The sequence below is a fragment of the Schistocerca nitens genome, chromosome 3, assembly GCF_023898315.1.
Source record: "Schistocerca nitens isolate TAMUIC-IGC-003100 chromosome 3, iqSchNite1.1, whole genome shotgun sequence".
In the NCBI taxonomy this organism is placed as follows: domain Eukaryota; kingdom Metazoa; phylum Arthropoda; class Insecta; order Orthoptera; family Acrididae; genus Schistocerca; species Schistocerca nitens.
Genome location: NC_064616.1, coordinates 761,387,737 through 761,408,140, shown reverse-complemented (window position 1 = coordinate 761,408,140; position 20,404 = coordinate 761,387,737). Strand labels below are relative to the sequence as shown.

The following is a 20,404-nucleotide window of genomic DNA, read 5'->3' as shown; positions in this document are numbered from 1 at the left end:
AGTTTAATCACATTCTTCAAGCTTTTCCACACCCTTTTAACAGTTTCATCACCTCAGAAATCAAAATTTACTAATAGCCTGCTACATAAAGCCAGTTTTATACATAGTTCACAACAATGAATTTAGAACAAAATTTTCTCCATACATGCAAAAATATCAGAGATTCTAAACAATTTTCTTCTTCTCTACATTTCTAATGCCTGAATAGCTACATAAATACACAACATTAAGAATATCTGATGAAAAAACAAGGCCATAAGCTTGATTCAGATGTCTGAAGTCTTGAAGAGAAATACTTCGGGCAGGCAAAGGAAATATTAAACACACTGTGTTACACCTTCTGACTAGACTGACTCCTCTTTGGGCCCCAGATCTAAGTATGTGTATCTGGGATGACAGACAACAGCTGTGTAGATATTCTGAAGGGATTCAAACCTCTTTAGTGGAAAAGCTACTTTTCATCCCAGCAGCCAACTCAATAATTAATTATTTGCTGTTGTGCCACTGAAATCAGTTTGGGTTTCAGGTTCAAATATATAGTGAATGGTTATTTTCTGACTACAGTGCTGATGGATCAGCAGCACAACCACTCAAAAGATAACATGGAAACACTTTCAGCACTGTTTGGTTGAAGGACTATAAGCATGATTTTGCTAAAGCTTTCTTTGTTATGTAGGTTGCACAGGTTTAACTTTTCTCTTATGTATTGTAAATAAACGTGATGTGTAATGTCTAATAAATATAGACAAAAATATAAAACAATAATGAAAAATAAGCTTTTAGAAATGGCACCAAAACTTGGAAATGAAACAACAACACTGTAATCTGCAAACAATAATTCACCATCATGCTCCTCAAATCACTGTAGCATGATTATGGCCTTGTGACATGGACAGTTAACCTGCAAGAAGATGCCATTGATGTTTGAGAAGATGTCAAGCATAAAGGGATACAGGTGATCTGCAATACTGCTCATGTAGTCCATAGCTGTCATGACACCTTTGATTGCTACCACAGATGAACATCCTCCATAGCATAATATGGCCTTCAACATGCTGCATCTGTGGTATGGTGCATGTTTTGCGCACCCATTCACCTGTATTACAGTGTATCTGGACATTACCATCCACCTGGTGTAAAAGAAACATAATTCATCCAATCAAAGGGTACACATCCACTGAGTCATGATCCACTCTTTATAATCTCATATCCACTGCAATCACAACTGATGATGATGTTGGGTCAACATGGGAACATGTAGGGGATGCCTGCTGCAAAGTTTTGTGTTCAACAACGTGCACTAAACAGTGTGTTCTGAAACACTTTTGCTTGCACCAGCATTATACCCTGACAACACGACAGATCTGCCACAGACTACCTGCCTATCCTGTCATATGAAGTAGAAAAGCCTCCAAACTCCACGTTCTTTGATGAAATTGCAACAACCAACACCTTGTTGCCTGCTAACGATTTCACCGTGCTTCAACTACTTTTCACATATGCTCATGACAGTTGCATGCAAACAGCCAACCTTCTTCACTGTTTCCGATATGCTTGTTCCCAGCGGTTGGTCCATACTAATCTGCCCTTTGTGAAAGTTGCTTATGTCAGTGGATTTCGCTATTTTCAGCCAGTATCATCAGTAGAATTATTCCCCATTCACCTCTGCTCTACTTATACTCTTTCCGTATCATGTCACATGTTCGCAGCAACAACAGGCAGCACTGAATCTCAAGGTGTGCAGTGGGCATAGTTTTGGCTCATCAACATTATTACTATAATACTACTTCTTCTACTTTTTTTCCTTGTCAATATGTGTAGTGAAACATTTAACTTTACAGGAAATGCTTACGGTACATTTAGTGTGCAGATACAGCTACAATTTTGGGTATCACATGGAAGTTTACGGTCAATAGGGTCACAGTTTAATAAAGGAGTCTTTTGCACCACACATTAACTTTTTTTTCTTGGGAGTACATCATTCCTCTTTTCGGTCTTTTATTCTACATGAAGTGTTTTCCTGATGTCCTTTTACCTAATCAAAAGGTTACATAGGAAACACCGGGGCAATACCTATTTGCGCAGTGACAGATGTAACAGTAATAACTTGTTTCAACGCTTCATTTACACGCGTTGGCGCGATGACAAGCTAATCAGAGAGGAAGACACATATACCGGAATTATTTTCTACTCATGTTCAACAGACTTGAGCTATTGTGCAATCTAACAAACCCTCATGGATTTCATAATGAAGAGGAAAGCAATACATGAACAGGCAAATAGCTTGGAGGTGGTTTCTGCACTGAAGTATGAAGATCACTAACAATGTATTTATTTCCCTACATCAATCTTCTCAGAGGATACCTGCACAGTGAGCAACAATGCTCTTCCCAACTGTAGTGTCACTACAGAAACTAGCAGCTCAGCTGCAGCAGTTGCAGAAACAATATGAAGCTGGCAGGCACCAAGGTGTCGGCATGCCACTTGCACCAACAGGGAAGCTTATACATTGTGAGACACTGGTGTCTACCATCAGCAGTGATGCTGCACTAAATGGGGAACATGTTGCTGAGCGGGCTTCATTGTGTGAGCATTCCTGGGTGCAGACATCATTGTCTGCATTCCTGGATGCAGATGTACCTGTTGACCTACTGGCTGCCAGCTGGCCACCTCAGCATACCATACACCATCTTCATCACGTGGAGAAGGGGAGGGGGGCCCTCGCAGATGGGATGGTTATAATTGAACTTTCACTAGAAACTTTCAATACTTGAGCCACTGTAGACAAAATACTACTTATCATACGGGCACACACCTTTATGGGAATGGCATTCAGACTGTGCACTGCCAGATTTGCATTGTTAGTAGTGGCATGACTTGCCATAAGATGCCAGTACTGGTACGGCGATGTAGGGTTGAAACAAAGTATCAGTGTGAATTACAATTAGACACAGTCAACAGGAGTCTGGACAGGGTAAGCAGGACTTTATTAACAAAGCTGTTTCATCAAAACATCAGCAATAGTACTGCTGCTGTTCGTGAGTATTGACATGTTACAAGAATACAGAGTGGTCCTGTTTCCACACCGAGGTCAAAGACCATGATTCATCAGATCAAAATTCACTGGCGATTTGGGATCTGCTTCTGGGAGAGGCTGATGGCCAACTGCGCCACAAATTGTTGGAGAATACACTGTTACCATGGCTGTGAATGCTGGACACAATGTGCAATCTTCAAGCAGTGTAAAAACTGTGTCGTGCTAATTGAACATTCCATGGTCTACCATTCACAAAGTGCTGTGAACAATTGTGAAATGGTAACTCTACGGTGGTTCCAGGCTGTCGTAGATGCAGAGGTCAACACACTGAGGAATGTTTGTAACCTGGAATGTAAACATGGTACACAAGTAACAAATGTTATCCTCTCATGTGGAAATTAAGATGTGTTTATTTCAATAGTTTATTCATTGTCTCTCTTCTGCATGCCGTTACAAATGTTTCAACAAATTTTCATTGTCAGAAGAGCAGATTAGTGTTTAATGTCTCATCGACAACAAGGTCATTAGAGAAAGAGCACAAGCTCGGAGGAGGGAAGAACGGAGAAGGAAAGCAGCATTTGCCTTAAGTGATTTAAGAGCAACCATGGAAAACCTAAATCAAGATGACCTGACGCAGGTTTGAACCATCATCCCAAGAATGCGAGCCCAGATTGCTAGCCACTGTGCTACTCTGCTCGGTGAAGTTTCATTGTCCTACAACAACTCGTTTGTCATGGACACCTTCTCAAGTAGTGAAAGCTTGATTGTAAACATCCTGTATCTGACTTTTGATGCTTCTCTCAGCTGCCATTGGCATGCATCCCCACCACAGTCCACCACCACTACCCAACTCTGCACTGATGTGGCCCTACATTCCAGGTCCATCTCAATTGGTGTCAGAAGTTGACCTCCACACAGCATAATGGCACAATCATAGCTCACACTGTCATAACTGTGGGGTGAGTGAATAAGTTGACTGTTTCTACTGCTATGTGCAAAGGAGATGGGGTCAAAGGCAGATGATTTAAAAAAACTTGTGGGACATGTTAATAAAGCCTTTAGAATGAGATGAGTTTAGGAGCAATACAAGGAAACAGAATTTGCAACCCATATGGTGTCCTCAGTGTAATTTGTCTGATCATATTGCACTGTGTGTCAAGACAGTGGCCATAGTGTGTGTTACTTATCACCAGTATTGCTATATGGCTAGACAATGCATGGAGTCAAGATGGCTTGTGATGAGATATAGTGTTTAAATTGTTGTATTGTAATTGTGAATGTTTGAGTTATTGTTGACTGATACTGTACCGTACTTACTTATGTATTGGGATAAAGATTCCACAATGAAAGAGTCTGGAATGCAGAGTTCTGTCCAACAGGACATGACACAGAATTTACTTAATGAGATAGCACAACTGAGAGCAAAGAAGACACAGTTGCTGGGGCAACCTTTAGCTAAAGATGAGGAATTAATGTTAGTCAGTTTAGCTGATCCGCGGATAGATCTAGCCACTGCCGGCTTAACTACTCCTTTTTCTGGTATGTGAACTGAGGGCTTAATGTCTTCCTCGGATGACTGGCATCACCAGGAAAGTTGGAAGGTTGGACAGATAATCAATTGCTGCAAATAATGTAATTGCAGTTGCTTGGGGAGGCAAAAATGTTTGACAGGTGTACAGAGAGGTTGAGGGATTCACAGACGTTTAAGCAGTTGAAGGAAGGCCTCCTACAGTGATACACAAAGCAAAATACTGTGAGATTTTCCAGCAGGCAGTTAAATAGTGTGACAATGGGGCATAATGAAATGGTGGAGGGTTTCAAAGACAGAATACTCACGATTAATGTGGAAACATACAAACTAGGGGAGCATGATGAGGCAAATAGATTACACTCCAGGAAGCTGAGTATAGTGCACTTGACATCTTCATCTTCATGAGGGGCTTGTCACTTGATATGTTAAGAAGGGCTTGGGCAGATACCACGAAACACCTGTACCTACTGGCAGATTGGCTGCTGAGTTTGAAGAAATTTACATAGCAACAGGACTGTGGGACAAGTGAGTAGTATTTTCCACTAACTTGACATGTTATAGGTGCGGATGATTGGGACATGTCCACAGGCAGTGTAGCCAGTCTCAATGGGGTAAGAATGGTAAGGGTACAGACAAAATCAGATTATGGTAGTAAAGGTGGGAATAGATATGGGAAAAGTGGACAAGCAAAAAGGGAACCCCAAGTCTGGTATATGGTACAGTGGGAGTTGCAGTTTTTGTTGGATGCAGGGGACACATGTGCCGATGGTTAATTGGAACCTCGTAGGTCAGAAACAATTAAGTCGGCCATGTTATAGGTTGTGTCGGGTGGGAGAGAATGTTTTGAAAGCATTAGCATCAGTGTTATCAGATTTTCAGTTTGGGGTGGTTCTGAAACTTCCTACCAGATTAAAACTGTATGCTGAACCGAGACTCGAACTCGGGACCTTTGCCTTTGGCGGTAAAGTGCTCTACCAACTGAGGTACCCAAGCACGACTCATGACCTGTCCTCACAGCTTCAATTCTGCCAGTACCTTGTCTCCTACCTTACAAACTTCACAGAAGCTCTTCTGCTGACATTCCAGAATATCCACTCCTGGAAGAAAGCATATTGTGGAGACATAGCTTAGCCACAGCCTGGAGGATGTTTCCAGAATGATACTTTCAGTCTCAGTTGGTAGAGCACTTGCCCGCGAAAGGCAAAGGGGCAGAGTTCGAGTCTCGGTCTGGCAGACAGTTTTACTCTGCCAGGAAGTTTCATATCAGCACATACTCCACTGAAAATATCATTCTGGGGTGGTTCCATTTGAACAACATGTGTTGGTGGTGCCCCACATAGTGAAAACTACTGTATGACACTGGGGTTGGACTTTCTTTCAGATCATCATTTCAAAATTGACCGTTGGCAGCATTTGGTGGAATTTAACTGGGATGGCATTCAATCTAGGAGAAACTATTGTCAGCAAAATACTGTCTCAAGGTTCATCTCACGTAAGGAGCAAATCGATTAAGCTGGGTACAAAAACAATAAGAATTGATTCTTAAGGTACTGTGCGGGAGGGCAATGGGAAGTTGCTTTAGGTGAGTATAGAACCCAAATTACATGTTGATGCATTGCTGTGGCGTTGATGTGGAGGAGGTGGTCCTACACTTGAACCCCCCCCCCCCCCCCCCCCGGCCACCCTTCCTTCCTTCAGAACCATTAAGTTTTTTAAATGGGGTTCAAGTCACTCAGGTTAAAATATGGGAATTATTATTTGTAATGAATATAAGATTAAATTTTGCCTGTTGAACACTTACAGTGATTGTTAGATTGCCAAGTTAGGCAGCAGGGAAAAGTGGCATGATACCTGTAAGTTGAGATGCTAAGGTGAGCTTTGGTTCTCTACTTGTTATTGGCACATGTTGGTACACCATGTGTATTCTGTCTTATGTTTATGACTGCTGCCAACTCTAGCTGTAGCAGTACAGTAGTGTGGTGGACTTGAGTTTGTGTGTGTCAACAGAAAATCAGATAGCATAACAATTGTGTCTGAACATGAACACCTCTTTGATATTCTTCCACATAACCTTTTTACTTACACCATAGTTACTGATTATCTGCATGCATGCCTAAAGATGCACCATTTTACAGCAGACAGATAACATTCCCCCTCTAATGTCCCTACTCAAAGTGGGGACAAAATTCTCCTTTCTGCTTTATGTGCACCTCACATTCCTTTGACGTAAAAGCTTAGCTCCGACAACTTGTATCCACTTCTATCGCATATGACATCACTAAAACTTGAAATAATAAAACCATGGCTTGAATAACGTACCAATTACCAAAAACTTGAACATTTTTAATACTTGTGAGTGTCTCCGGGTTTCAGTGTAGTGATGTAACAACAATATAACTACAGGCATTCACAAGGAAGCACTCCTCCCCCAGGCCCTCCCCTATGTTGGACCACATTACAAGATAAGTCCTTCCCAATATAATATAATATAATAATATGAATTGCTTGCTTCAAAAACAATGTTTCAGGAACTTTGTATTGCATGTCTCAAACTTTTGCGTCGAGTAGTTAATTTGTTGACAAAAGTTTAATTTGTTTTATGTTTATGCGTACCCGATCTCTCAGACATCAAAAATATTCCCAAGGGCACTTGTGAACAATTTTGCAACAGCTGTCTTTAGTAACACATAAAAAAAGCACACTTCAAAAGAAAGAGAGCTAGGACTAGGACTAATGGTGCACTGTTTTTATTCAGGTGTTTCGCTTGCTACAGAAGGCCTGTTTGATGATTTTGAACACAACAGGAAATGTCTCCAAGACACTTTAGAGAAGCTCATTTCATTGAATGATGTGATTCAGAATTTTCTCTGTGATGATGAATATGACACACACATGCTGAGCTGCGAGGAATATAAAGACAAAATTAAAAATGCTATCAGATGACTACAAAAGAAATTGATTATAAACTTTCAACCTTAATGCTGCAGATGAATACTGTCACCTACAGTGTCCACGCACCCTGCTGTATTCCACTCTGTCAAGTTACCACTCACTAAACTTTAGCTATTTTGTGGAGATTTTAAAATGTGGTCCCACTTTTGGGAAGAATTTGAATCTACTATTGATAAATACTCATTCCTTTCTACAGTAAATAAACATGTTTTCCTATGAGGGTATCTGTTAGGCGAACTGGAGTTGTTAGTAGATAGAATACTTATAACAGCAAACATGTACAAGGAAATAAAGAAAATTTTATCTAATCAGTACAGAGATAGCAATTGCATTATACAGGTAAACCTTGATTATTTGGATGTGCTAAGGCCCCCAGTCAGTGACCCCTGAAATGCTGAACAATACATTCCTAGAATGTAGCCATAATATTCATCAAATACGGTGTGCTCTAGGAGAAGACGTAGCAGTACATGATATCAAGTTCTCACTCCAAAAATTCTGCATGCATTCAGAAATTGGTTATTCGTGCTAGGAGAACTAAAGGATCAGAATGGGAGGCATTGAAATCAGTGAATTTTTTGGCAGTAGCAGTTCATGGTGCTCTTACTGCACAAAAAATTTGTGCAGGATATCTGCCCTCCTCTAACTTCACAGCCACTGCAGAGACACTTCATGCAAATTCAGAGCAAGCTAAAAACTTTCGAAAATCTGAAAGAGTGGTACAACCATATTGTGTTTTTAACCAAGCCTACACTTTTTAGGACAAAGACTGCAACATAATGATGTATCAATAAATTAAAGCAAGATAATCATGATTTTGTGTGTCCAAACTGACACTGTAATGCTAAAAGCTACAATAAGAAGGGCAAGGTTTGATGTTCTAGATGCAATAAACACCACCACAAAGCTATTAGTACTGACACTGTTACCTCTGTGTCATCTTATCAGCAAGATGTCACTAGTTCTGTAGGGAAAATTAACAAGTTCAGCAGATTTTAAATATCTCCATACAGCTCGAGTTTGCCTCAGTGGACCCAGAGGATTAAGCTGACTTACTTGCTGCATTCTAGATAGTGGTAGTCACACAAGCTTCATTTCCAAGTTCGTCACCGATGTGCTGAGTTTAGTAACTACTGAACATCACAATCTGTCGGCACCTTTGAAATGTCATCCCCAATTTCTACACACCATAAAGTTGCATAATTCACAGACATCATGGAACTTGTTACACAATATCTGTGACTGCATTTGAAATCGCATACTCATTTGCTGTATACCCAACTGTCCCTTCCAGTATAAGAAACCTAGTGCACACTGGAGACTCCAGTGAGTGGATCCACAGAATGACATAGAAGATCTTCCCATCGAGATCCTTATCGGAGCAGATTACTATTGCAAAACCATTGAAGATTCCCCTCAGATTCGACCAACATCATCCACTGCACTGTGATCTTCCATTCCTGGTTGGATACTAAATGGGAGCTAATCAAGCACTATGGCAAACCTTGTGATAGCAAACATCAGTTTATGGACAGCAATGGAAACAGATAATATTCTATAGTCTTTCTGGAAATAGAAACAATGGGGATCACATAATACAATTCCAAATCCAAAGTAACAGGCCTTATTGCAAGATTTGTCAAAATCCTACTGCATTGAAAACAAAAGAAGGGTGGTGACCTTCTCCAGAAAACCCAATGTTATTGTATCTAATAATCTTTACCAAGCAGAGAAGACACTTAATGCACTGGAGGAAAAAATGTATGAAGGACAGCAACCTGAAACACGTTTACTAGGCCCAAAACGTAGACCACAGCAAAAATAGAGAAGGGGAATCATTCCTTCTGGATGGACATTGCAGGACATTTTGTGTGCCACATCATGCAGTAAAAAAAGAAGAAATGTAAAGTGTCATCAAATGGAGGTTTGTATTTGACAGTTTGTTGCATGAGGAGATTCCATCAATATATAGTAGCCATAACCGCTGATACTGCACAAGTATTTCTGCAATTAGTTCTTCACAGTAAAGACAATGATTCCACAAGATTTTCTGGCACAAAGTAATCATAGGTCAACAAGGAAACTACATTACAACTGCCAAAAGGATTATTAATCTCTTCACCTGCCTACCTTTCAGACTTACCTGCAGCCCGTTTCTTCTCACAGCCATGCTGAAAGAACTTGCTACAATGCACACAACAAATTTTCCTCAACCCACTTCACTTGTCAAAGATAACATGATTCTGTAGTAGCAGGTGCTAATTTGCAAGGAAATTTGGTCTAGGGGAATGGAGTGGGATGAGATTTCACCTCTTTATATTGGTACATGCGATTATCAACTTTCCCATCATGTTCACACATAAAAAATCCCCCAATGGGTTAGTTTCTGAAGACAATAAATCAGAAATCCACGAATTTTCTGACATACACAAGGCAACCCTTTATGTACGGTGCACCACTTCCAACATGACATTAGTTCATTTAGTTTGCAGTAAAAACACATTAGCTCCCATCAAGAAGATAACTCTTCCACAGCTGGAACTTCTAGCAGCACTTCTTAGATCAAGACCACTTCATTATTTCTGTAAGGCCAGGGCTATGATATATGTTGTGCAACATTGCAGACTGAGTCAACTGTAGCCTTAGGATGGATATGACATAATGCTAACTGTCAGAAGAGTTTTGGGCCTACCATGTTACAGAAATTCAAGGACTAACCAACCCATCACATTGGAGACAATCCCGGTGTGGAAAACCCAGCTGATTTATTATCCAGAAGCACCACAGCAAAATCTTCATTGTCCTACTAAATGGTTCCATGGGCCTGCTTGGTTAACAAAGAACCGAACACAGTGGCAGCAATTTATACAGATAAAACATCATTGCTTGCCAGTAGAGAAGAAACTAAAGAGACCAACACTTCATGGTAAAAACAACACTCCCTGTTTTAACAGTTACATACTACAGTAACTATAAGGTGTTTCAAATCATAGGATGGATACTTCACTTCAAACAGCAGTTAATGAAAGAAAATAAGATGTCCGGAGAATTGATAACATTAGACTGGCATGAAGCACATATTTATTGGATTCAAGCTGTTTAACAGCAACAGTTTGTGCTCAAATTGTGTGCTCTGTACAACAATATGTCTCTACCACAAAATTCTAAATTAGCTCGTTTCAACCCTTCTTGGTTACAATCTTATTCATCTCACTGGACGTCTGCAGAATTATCCACAGAGCAATGACATCCAGTTCTTCTCTATGGGCAGCATCATTTAACCCATTTTCTGATCCAGCAGACTAACATTCGTCTACACCACTTTGGAGTAAACAGTGTTATCTGAACTGAGAACAGAATTCTGGATTCTAAGATCTCGGCAGTCAATGAAACATGTCTTGCACTACTATTGAAAGCTCACTTTGTTCAACAAACCAAGGCTCCATTGCCAGCTGAACAAGTCTCACCAGCAAACTCATTTGAAGTCACATGCACTGACCTCACTGGCTCATCACATGTCAGAAAAGGACATGTAATGAAGAAGGTATATACAGCTCTATTCATGTGCACAACAACATGAGTCCTATACCGGGAACTTTGCTCAAATATGTCAACTGACAGATTTTTTCTAGTCCTACAAAGGTGCATGGGAAGACAAGTGCCCAGCATACACAGACAATGCTATTAGTTTCCATTTGACACACATAGATCTGAAAGAGCACTGGCAGGCTCTCACGGCAAGCAAGACACACAAGTACTTTGCACAGCAAGCCATCACATGGCTTGTGTTAATTTAATCATGCTAACCTTACATGACAATAAATGTAACTTCTGCATCATACATTCAATATTAAGGTTAGGGTGTTACTGTTTAAATAAACCATAAATAGTCCGTTTCTAGTGGCCTTTTAAATGCATTAAATATGAGGGTAATGCTCCAGAAGCCAGAATCATAGGAGAAAAAAGCATTTTTGATCTTATGGTTCTGAAATGGTTATTAGGGTTGAAGGACCCTTCCAACGGACACGAGGTGGGCATTGAGGCTACGCATCTTTGATTATGAAGCTGTACATAAACCAGACAAAAAGCACAGAACCACAAACAAGTTGAGCAGGAAGGTTTCAGTATTACATACAGGCACTGGGTCATGGCCTTGCTAAATGGTAAGCAGTGCAAGGGGCTGACACCAACTGCAAGCCGTACAAATAGGCAGTCACAGTTGAGCATGTGTGATGGCTTGTTATGTAAAACAATTGGGTTGTGACCAAATACAGTGGTGTCAGCTAGGCTCAAGGATTGAGTGTTGAGGGAAACACACAACATGCTGTCTGTGCTTGGAGGTCAGAGGGCAATGAAATGGAGGGTTTCAGATGGTACTGGTGGAAGGGAAGGAAGGTATGAAGACATAGACCAACACATTATGAACTGTGTACAGTGTGCATAGGGAATGGAAATGAATCATAAGCAAACACTATTATAGAGGTTACTAGAGGCAACTACGGCATCTGAGATGATAGGAATGAATATCCTAGGTCCAATTAATTGGACTCTGAGGGATTTTGTCTTAACAATTATTGACCATTTTTCATGGCGTGTGGAAATGATCGCCATTTCAGATTAGCAGACAACTACTGTGGTACAGGCCATGACCAACAACAGGTTGCTCAAGTTAGTGTGCCTAAAACAGTAATTTTTGACGAAGGGACAAATTTCATTTTGAACTTTATTTAACAACTGTCATTTGCTATGGGTTTAGAAAATAAGAACTAGTCCACTGCACCCACAAACTAATGGCAGAACACAGCATGTGCATCATACTATTGGTAGAATGTTGAGTTACTATGTAAACTCTCACCACATTCGTTTTGAAAAAAAACTTTTCTTGCTGCAACTATTTATTTGCCTTTTACTTTAAGGCATCATCAGTGGAATACTTCTTTGCATTTGTGGTTGGCATCTGTGTTTCCTCTCATCTGGTCACAGATTGGAGATCACACTACAACTTACGCATATTTTCATGTTATAAACTTTTTTCTTCACAATTTTCATATTGTTTGCCCTGTTAGTCTTTTGTCACTAGTTGTAGATAGTTTACAAAAACTGTGCTTTAAAGTCGGACCGCCACCCAACTCTGCAAGGAAGAGGCCCTACATCCTGGGTTCACTTCACAACACACGTAAAGCAGAGTATTTGTTCTTTGGATAGTTTTTTTGTTTCTCTCTCCATGTTAGGATCCCAAGCAAATAGGAGATTAAGTACAGTTTCTGAGTTGTTGTTAATGCAAGCAAACTTGTTTTAAGTTCAAATAACATCTAGCATTAAATTGAACCTGGTAAAGTCAACAAATCTCTCTATCAGACATAAAGGTTTGCAATTACTCAATTTACCTGCTGCAAGTTCTTCACATAATTGTTAAAATTTGTTTTGTGTAGGTACTACAGTACCAGTATTGCAGCTCACACCAGGGGGAAGAAAAGTTCTGTTACCATGACAACAGCTCAGATACTCTCAAATCAACTGACTGTAGCAACATACTGCTACACAAAGAAGTGTAAAAAGTCTGAAATACATAAAACATAGAACAAATGCCGTTTATGCTGTTAATGGATATTAATGCAAGATATTAATTCTCCATTTGTCCAACCTTATACAGGTTCCCTATGCTTTCTCTAAGTAAATGTTAATGTGTGGCTACTTCCTCCAACTATGCCATGTCAGTTACCTTCCCAATATTTTCAATCTATTTAATGATTTACCTTTAAAGATTTTAATGTCTATTTTACACTGAATGCTGACCTCCTTTCCATTTTTGTATCAAAAGAATAAATTTAATGCTATTTCTAGTGGATATTAAAAAAATGAAGTGTAATTCTGAATGTTGACCTTAACACTCTTATTGACCAAGTCTACATTTACATATACCTTTATACAGTAGGTGTTACTTGTGTCCTTATATAATCTCAGTTGAAGTATTTCATGTATCTTACAGATCAGCTACATAATCCTAAATTTTTGACAATTACAAATTATTTAGGAATAAAGGAAGCAACTTACCGAAAAGCAGAAGCACTGCATCATCCATCGGTACACAAACAAAATGAACAGAGCTCGGCTATCTTTCAGAATGCTCACAGATGTAGTTTTACAATATTTACTCATAAGACTACAATGTATTTGTCAGCTCAAGAACACTTGATCAATTGAGGTGGAATTTTTAGCAAAATAGATAAGGCAGAAACTAATGCTCAGAGAATGGCATAATGAGGATGAGACACATTTTTGATGCCAAATTGTGCAACATGTTTTCTGTATGGACTCAGTCCCAAAAACAGTATCAATGACTATATTGGAAATTGATAAAGTGTTCTAACCCAACAACACTGTAACTTTATTATATGTAAAAGCATAAAACACATGACAAACAAAGTATATACAACAGACAATACACAAGTGGCCACATATTTCTGCAACATACTCCAATCAGTTAAAGTTTCTTGCATGCAGTTTACTGTGTTATATTTTAACTTAGCTCCCAGAATTTTATTTCATTTGAAGGTTAGCAACATATATTAGGACTAAGATCTTTCTTTCTACTGACTAAGTATTATTTTGTTGAAAGTGGAGCTTAAAGTAAAACCACATTACAACGTAATTTAATAAAAATGCAAAATATGTACATACCACTTACTATGCGAATCCGATATTGGATGTGCACCACAAATAAGAGCACCAATCAACAAACCAGTTGAACCTTTAGAACGAAGCAAGCGTACAAGGCTTTCAATATTGACGAACATATCATCATCTGTTTTCATAATGTAACGAACAGACGGGCAGTTTGTAACAGTCCATTTCAGTAACATGACACTTTTTAAAGTCAAGTTGTTGTATGTGTCCAAAAAACCTTCTTGGATTATATCACTGTGTTTAATGCTCTCTTCCTCAACTTGTTCCTGGAATTAAGTAATTATGTATCAGACTTCCTAATGACAACAGCTTGTTTTACAATAAAAAATTTGTTTTACTGTAGCTTATACATCATTACTTTTCCAATAATTTGCACAGAGGAATGGCACAACATTGTTTGGACAGACAAAGATGAAGACGACGACAGGCTGTAACTGTTGAAGTAATCATCCCAGACTTCATCTGAAATAATTTAGGGGTATCGCAGAAAATCTAAATCACAATGACTGTGACAGGTATTGGAACTTCATACTTCCCACAAATCCAAGTCCAACATCTCAACCACTGTGCCACACCACTTGGTCATCATTTGGTGCAATGGATAATTGATACATGTGGCATCTGCTGAAGGCAGTGAAATCAACTGTTTTAGGGGACACTTCATATTGTAACATTTACACTGGATATCATGCCACAGAACATCAAAACATTCCTTTATGCATTTCAAATGGCAGCATTCTCAGACTTACAATGGAATGGAACAGAATGAGATGTTAATGTCAATTATTCTCAGGAACAGAGTTTTGACGCTGGTGGAATGAGAGGCGCATCATCTGGTAACATCAGAATTTAACTATTCTCACTTATAGCGTAGTAGGGGATATTGTGCTTTTGTGCCTTCTTAACCTTTATTTTTATTGTCTGCTCTGTTTTTGTGACATTAAGTGAACATTCCACAAAGTCTTAAGTCATTTTCCCACTGAGTGTTCTTGCACAAAAGAAGCCAAATATTAAAGTGAAAAACAATGTAGATTTTACAATACCTGGTTAAAGAAAACGGCTACACTGTGCATATAGAAGAACACAGATGGAAATGTCAATTAAGAAACCTTCATTTAACACATTTATTTTGTAAGAGAAACACACCCTGTTTTTACATTATTTAGTATCTAAAAGGCAGACAAAACACAGCAGGTAAAGTAAAAAGGTGCTATGAATTGCCTTCTAAATACCATTTGGCATGTTTTTATGTCTATACATTATTGGATCAAAAGTGTTCAGACTACTATTAGTGGACATTAATACGGGGTGTATCCACCCTTTGCCTTTATGATGGCTTGAACTCCACTGGGGACACTTTCAGCAAGGTGCCCGAATGCTTGTGGATGAATGGCAGCCACTGTTCGTGAAGACCTGAAGCCAGGTAGTGATGATGGTGTGCCATTGGGTTGAAACTGGGCCTCTGGGCAGGAACCCTGATACCATCACTCATCATCTCCAAATTGTTTATTTGTTAATCATCATCAAACTGCTCCTGTACTGTATACAGTACACAATGCTGTAAAATGTATTCTTGTCCTGAATTTAGCATTTTCTTACATGCAATAAGTGGATCACATCCCAACCACAAAAAACATTTCCACGACGAGCATCATCTCCTCCGTGCTTCAGTGTTGGCATTACACATGATGGCCGGTAACATTCTCCAGGCATCTGCCAAACCCAAACCCTTTCATCAGATTACCACATGTGTGAACAGTACCTAAGAATCACTCATTTACAATCCACTGTATAGTGACATCACTTTTTACACCACCTCAAGTGCTCCTTAGCATTGACTACACATATGTGTGGCTTATGAGGAGCTGCTCAACCACCATAAACTCTTTTTGACTCCCTACATATATTCATTGTGCTAGCTGGCCTGTTGGTAGCACTTTGGAACTAACAAATAAGTCCTTCCAATTACCCCAGGCAATATTTTACAACCATCCTCTGCAATGCTCAAACGTATCTAATCACCAGAACATGAGATCAGTCTCGTCTCAATTTCGCCATGGTTATTCTTTCATGTTTCCTGTTCACAATCACATCAAGAGTTGACTTGGGCACCTTTAGAAGGGATAAATGGCCCTGATGGATTCGTTACCCACGTGACAGCCAATGACTAGTCAATGTTTGAAGTTAATGAGTTCTCCTAACCCACCCATTCTGCTGTTACAACACAATACTCTCTGCCTCATTTTATACTGGTGAGTCTGCCTCTCGTGACATCTGGTGATCGATTCTGCATTACATAAGGGAGTCCAGGTACTTTTGAGCAGATAGAGTATTTGGTGAGTAAATAAATGATGTCTTGGAATATTTGGACAAAATTTTTCATATTCTTTCACATCTCTGCCATACAATCTTTGTGAAGAATATCCATAATGAATTTTTCTTCTGTCATTAACAAACTCTACAATCATTGCTAGTTCCTTTTGTAATGTCTGATATAATTAATTCATCCCACTATCTCTGTACTTTTATATACTTCAACTTTTTTAAGACAGGCAGTTTCTTATAACCTCACTCCCATCTTTCAAGCACTGAGCTAAGTGATGTGACATTATGCTGACATCCCATCTATTGCGAATATACTGCCATTTGGCAATGACGTTCTGTTCTTTTACGTGACATTTTGTTGATATCAAGTGTAAATTCACATTAAGACTGTTTCCTGCTTCTCTGTTCTCAGCAACTCTGTTTAGTGAAACAGGGTGGCACAGAAGAATGGGAAAATTTGAAATTACAAAAAATGGAGGAATATTACATAACTTTATTTGAGGTCCAAAATATGTTGTATAGTACTGCAAATTGCATTAGATAGAATGTTTTAAAAATCACGTCATTCTAATGCTGTCAATCTTGCCAAATGTATTCATTAAGTTACTCTGTAGATTTTGTATAGCACAGCACAACAAGACACACAGGATGCTGGCAATTTTTTCTTTCATCCACATCTTGAGCGAAGCTAACCTGCGTTCTTGTCTAGTCTGATTAACTATGTCACAGACTTAAAGATCGGAGACTGGTGAGGACAAGCAAAGTTAGCATCCCTTGAAATTATGCAGTCTACAAACACTTTACTGCTGCCATCAACTGCCCGGTAGTGTGCAAGATGGCCCTAACCTGTTAAAAATCAGGTGGGTGCTGAATGTCATGATTTGAAAATATATGGAACCTTGGAGCCAGAAATGTGTCTCAGAGTGAGATAATGTTCAGACATCAAAGCGACAGCAGAACCTTGCTCATTCTAGAGGGAAAGAAAGCCTATCACTGCACAACATGATGCTCCATACCATATTGTAACTCTGGTACTGTGTCAAGAGGAATGGTGAAGTATAGCAGGGTTTCCTTTAAGTCACTAATGGAAGTTCTGCTTATTTAGTTAATCAAATAAGTGAAAATGGACTTCACTTGGACATCCAATGATTTTGAACAAATGTGCATCCTCAGTCAGTAGAATTAAGTCTGAAAATTGTATGAATGAAACAAACTGACAATGTTCTTTCATGGCTCCAATTTCTGAGCTGCAATCACATGGGAAGTTTTTTGTACCAAACAGTGAAGCCCCATTTCAATGGCAGCTTGCACAGCTTTAATATTATCAGCAGTACATACAAACCTCCCAGGGAACACCACCTTGTTGGAGGCACCCTCAGTGCCAGGTGGAAGGGCTTGGTGCTCCGATGAAGTCAAGAGCTGCCCCAGCGGTAGCACAGCTACTGGCAGGGTCACCCAAGCTAGAGTTGTCTTGACAGATGAAGAGTGTCCAACAACATAAGGCAGGGATGGCTCTAGAGGCATGTTGAAGCCAGTCTCCCTAAGGGAGCACACCTGACACAAACCCTGGTCCCTCATGTTGGGGTGTTTATCACGGGGCTAACAATCCCATATTGGAAAAAAAAAAAAACATATTGTTATGAAACTCGGAGACAGGGAAAGCCAGACTGATGATACTGATGAATGACACACATAACAAAAAGGAAACAGTAAACAGAAAAGTGATAGTTTGCTACTTGGAATGTAAGAACATTGAACAAACCAGCAAATCTACATGGACTTAAACAAGATATGGAGAAATACAACATAGGTGTAACAGCAATCCAAGAGGTCAGATGGAAAGGAAATGGTATCATAAAAAGCGGTAGTTATACAATTTTGTACAGCGAAGGGGACAGTGGTATAGTAGGCGGCACAAGCTTTCTTGTAGATAGTAAGTGTAAAGAAGTAGGCATACATTTTAACCCTGTAAATGAAAGGATGTACACTTTGAGAATGAAGGCTCTCTTCTTCAACATCACTCAAGCATGTGCGTACACATCTACAAAAGATTATGCAAGGAACAGGAATTAGAAGGTATACCAAGGCAAATTATGAAGATAGCAATAGGTGACTTGAATGCAAAAGTTGGAAAAGAAGAAACCTTTAGAGAAACACTAGGAAATGAAAGTCTGCATGAGATGTCAAATAAAAAGCGACAAAGACTTATATATTTTGCCATGGGCAGTGCTATGGTAGTGAAGAGTAAGGTAAGCCAATTGATGCTTGCCAGATGGCACTACTTTTAATCAAACTGTCCATATAGTAATTGACAGGAGACATGCATCTGACATCCTTGAGTATCAGAGTTGCAAGGAGACTGCCTGCAACTTGGATCATTATATGGTAAGATTGAAATACAGACAACACATAGCTGTGTTTAGATACAGAGGGAAGAGAAAAGCTCCACAAAGATACAATGTTTCCAAATTAAAAGAGAAGGGAGTATCCAAAAAGTATTAAACAGAACTGCAGAAGAAGTTTGAAGCTAAACAAAGCTGGGCTGTGGAAAGTATCAAAGGGTGGTGGAATATGATGAAAGATGTTCTACAAGAAACTGCAGTAGTAGTTTTAGGTACAGAAGAAAGGGTGGAAAAGGCAGGTTGGTTTGATGAAGATTGTAAAAAGGTGGAGGCAGATAGAAAGGAGGCAAGAAAGAAAACGATAAACGGTGAAACAAGAGCTAATACAGAAGAATTCATGAACAAAAGGAGAGTGATAGATAGAATTTGTAGAAGAAAGAAACGAGAATTAGTGATGGAATGGATTATGGAGCTAGAAGAATAATATAACGACCACGAAGTAAGGGAAGTCTACAAGAGACTTCAAGAATTGAAGATAGGCTTTCAACCACATACTGTATTCTGTAGGGGTAAAGAAGGAAATTTTACATGAGGAGAAAACATATTTTAGACCAGAGGGCTGAATATTTCAGTGAGCTGCTGAATGTCACCAGATACTGCTAACACTATAGCAAAGATGATCAAGGGTGGAGGTGAACATCTGGCAAGATATGTTCATCAACTAACTATTGAAATATGAGAAAAGGAAGTGATGCCAGACCAGCAGAATTCAGCCATTATTTGCCTGATTCATTAGAAGAAGGATAAAGTTAACTGTGCAAATTACCACATATTGCTTTAGTCAATGTTGTATACAAAGTATTAGTCGAATTCATTGCTATGAGACTTGTTCCACTGACAGAAGTAGTACCTGGAGAGTACCAGTATGGGTTTTGATGGGGCAGATCAACAACTGACCAAATCTTTGCTAAAAGGCAAATAATGGAAAAGAGTTGTGAATACAATGTGGATGTACATCTGCTCTTTGTAGACTTCAAACAGGCCTATGACAGTGTTAAAAGGATAAATCTGTGTCAGACCTTAATGGAGATGGAATTCCCATATAAAATAATCAGATTGGTGCAAATGACTCTCACAGCACAAAATGCCAAGTAAAAAAGGAAGCAAAACTCATAGGGAATTTGATGCCAGCCAAGGGTTATGACAGGGTGATGTATTATCCACACTACTCTTCAACATTGTGTTGGAGAGAGTGATACAAAGGGTGGAGATTGAGAAGCCATATGGCACACTGTTTAACCATATGAACCAAAATCAAGCATATGCTGATCAGGTGTGTATGCTGTTTAGAAGACAAAGAATATAGAGAAGGATTTCGCAGACTAGAAAAGTAAGCCAAACATTTGAACTCCATGTAAACACACCTCTTTGCTTCCAGGATATATACTGTTGTTAAAGACAAATACATTAGGCTGAGTGGAGACAATTATGAGAGATGTTGGAAATTCCAACATCTGGGACTTCTGGTTA

The 20,404-nt window shown here is 39.3% G+C and overlaps 1 protein-coding gene across 2 annotated transcripts in view; it reads right to left on the bottom strand.

Annotated features, from left to right (window-relative positions):
• The window catches only part of LOC126249753 (beta-1,3-galactosyltransferase 1-like), a 117,254-nt gene that overhangs the window by 6,464 nt on the left and 90,386 nt on the right, over positions 1-20,404 (bottom strand). For both annotated transcript variants that reach the window (XM_049951435.1, XM_049951436.1), the window contains exon 4: positions 14,202-14,473. In XM_049951435.1, the coding sequence (XP_049807392.1) occupies positions 14,202-14,473 (272 nt within the window). The remainder of the gene's footprint in view (positions 1-14,201; positions 14,474-20,404) is intronic.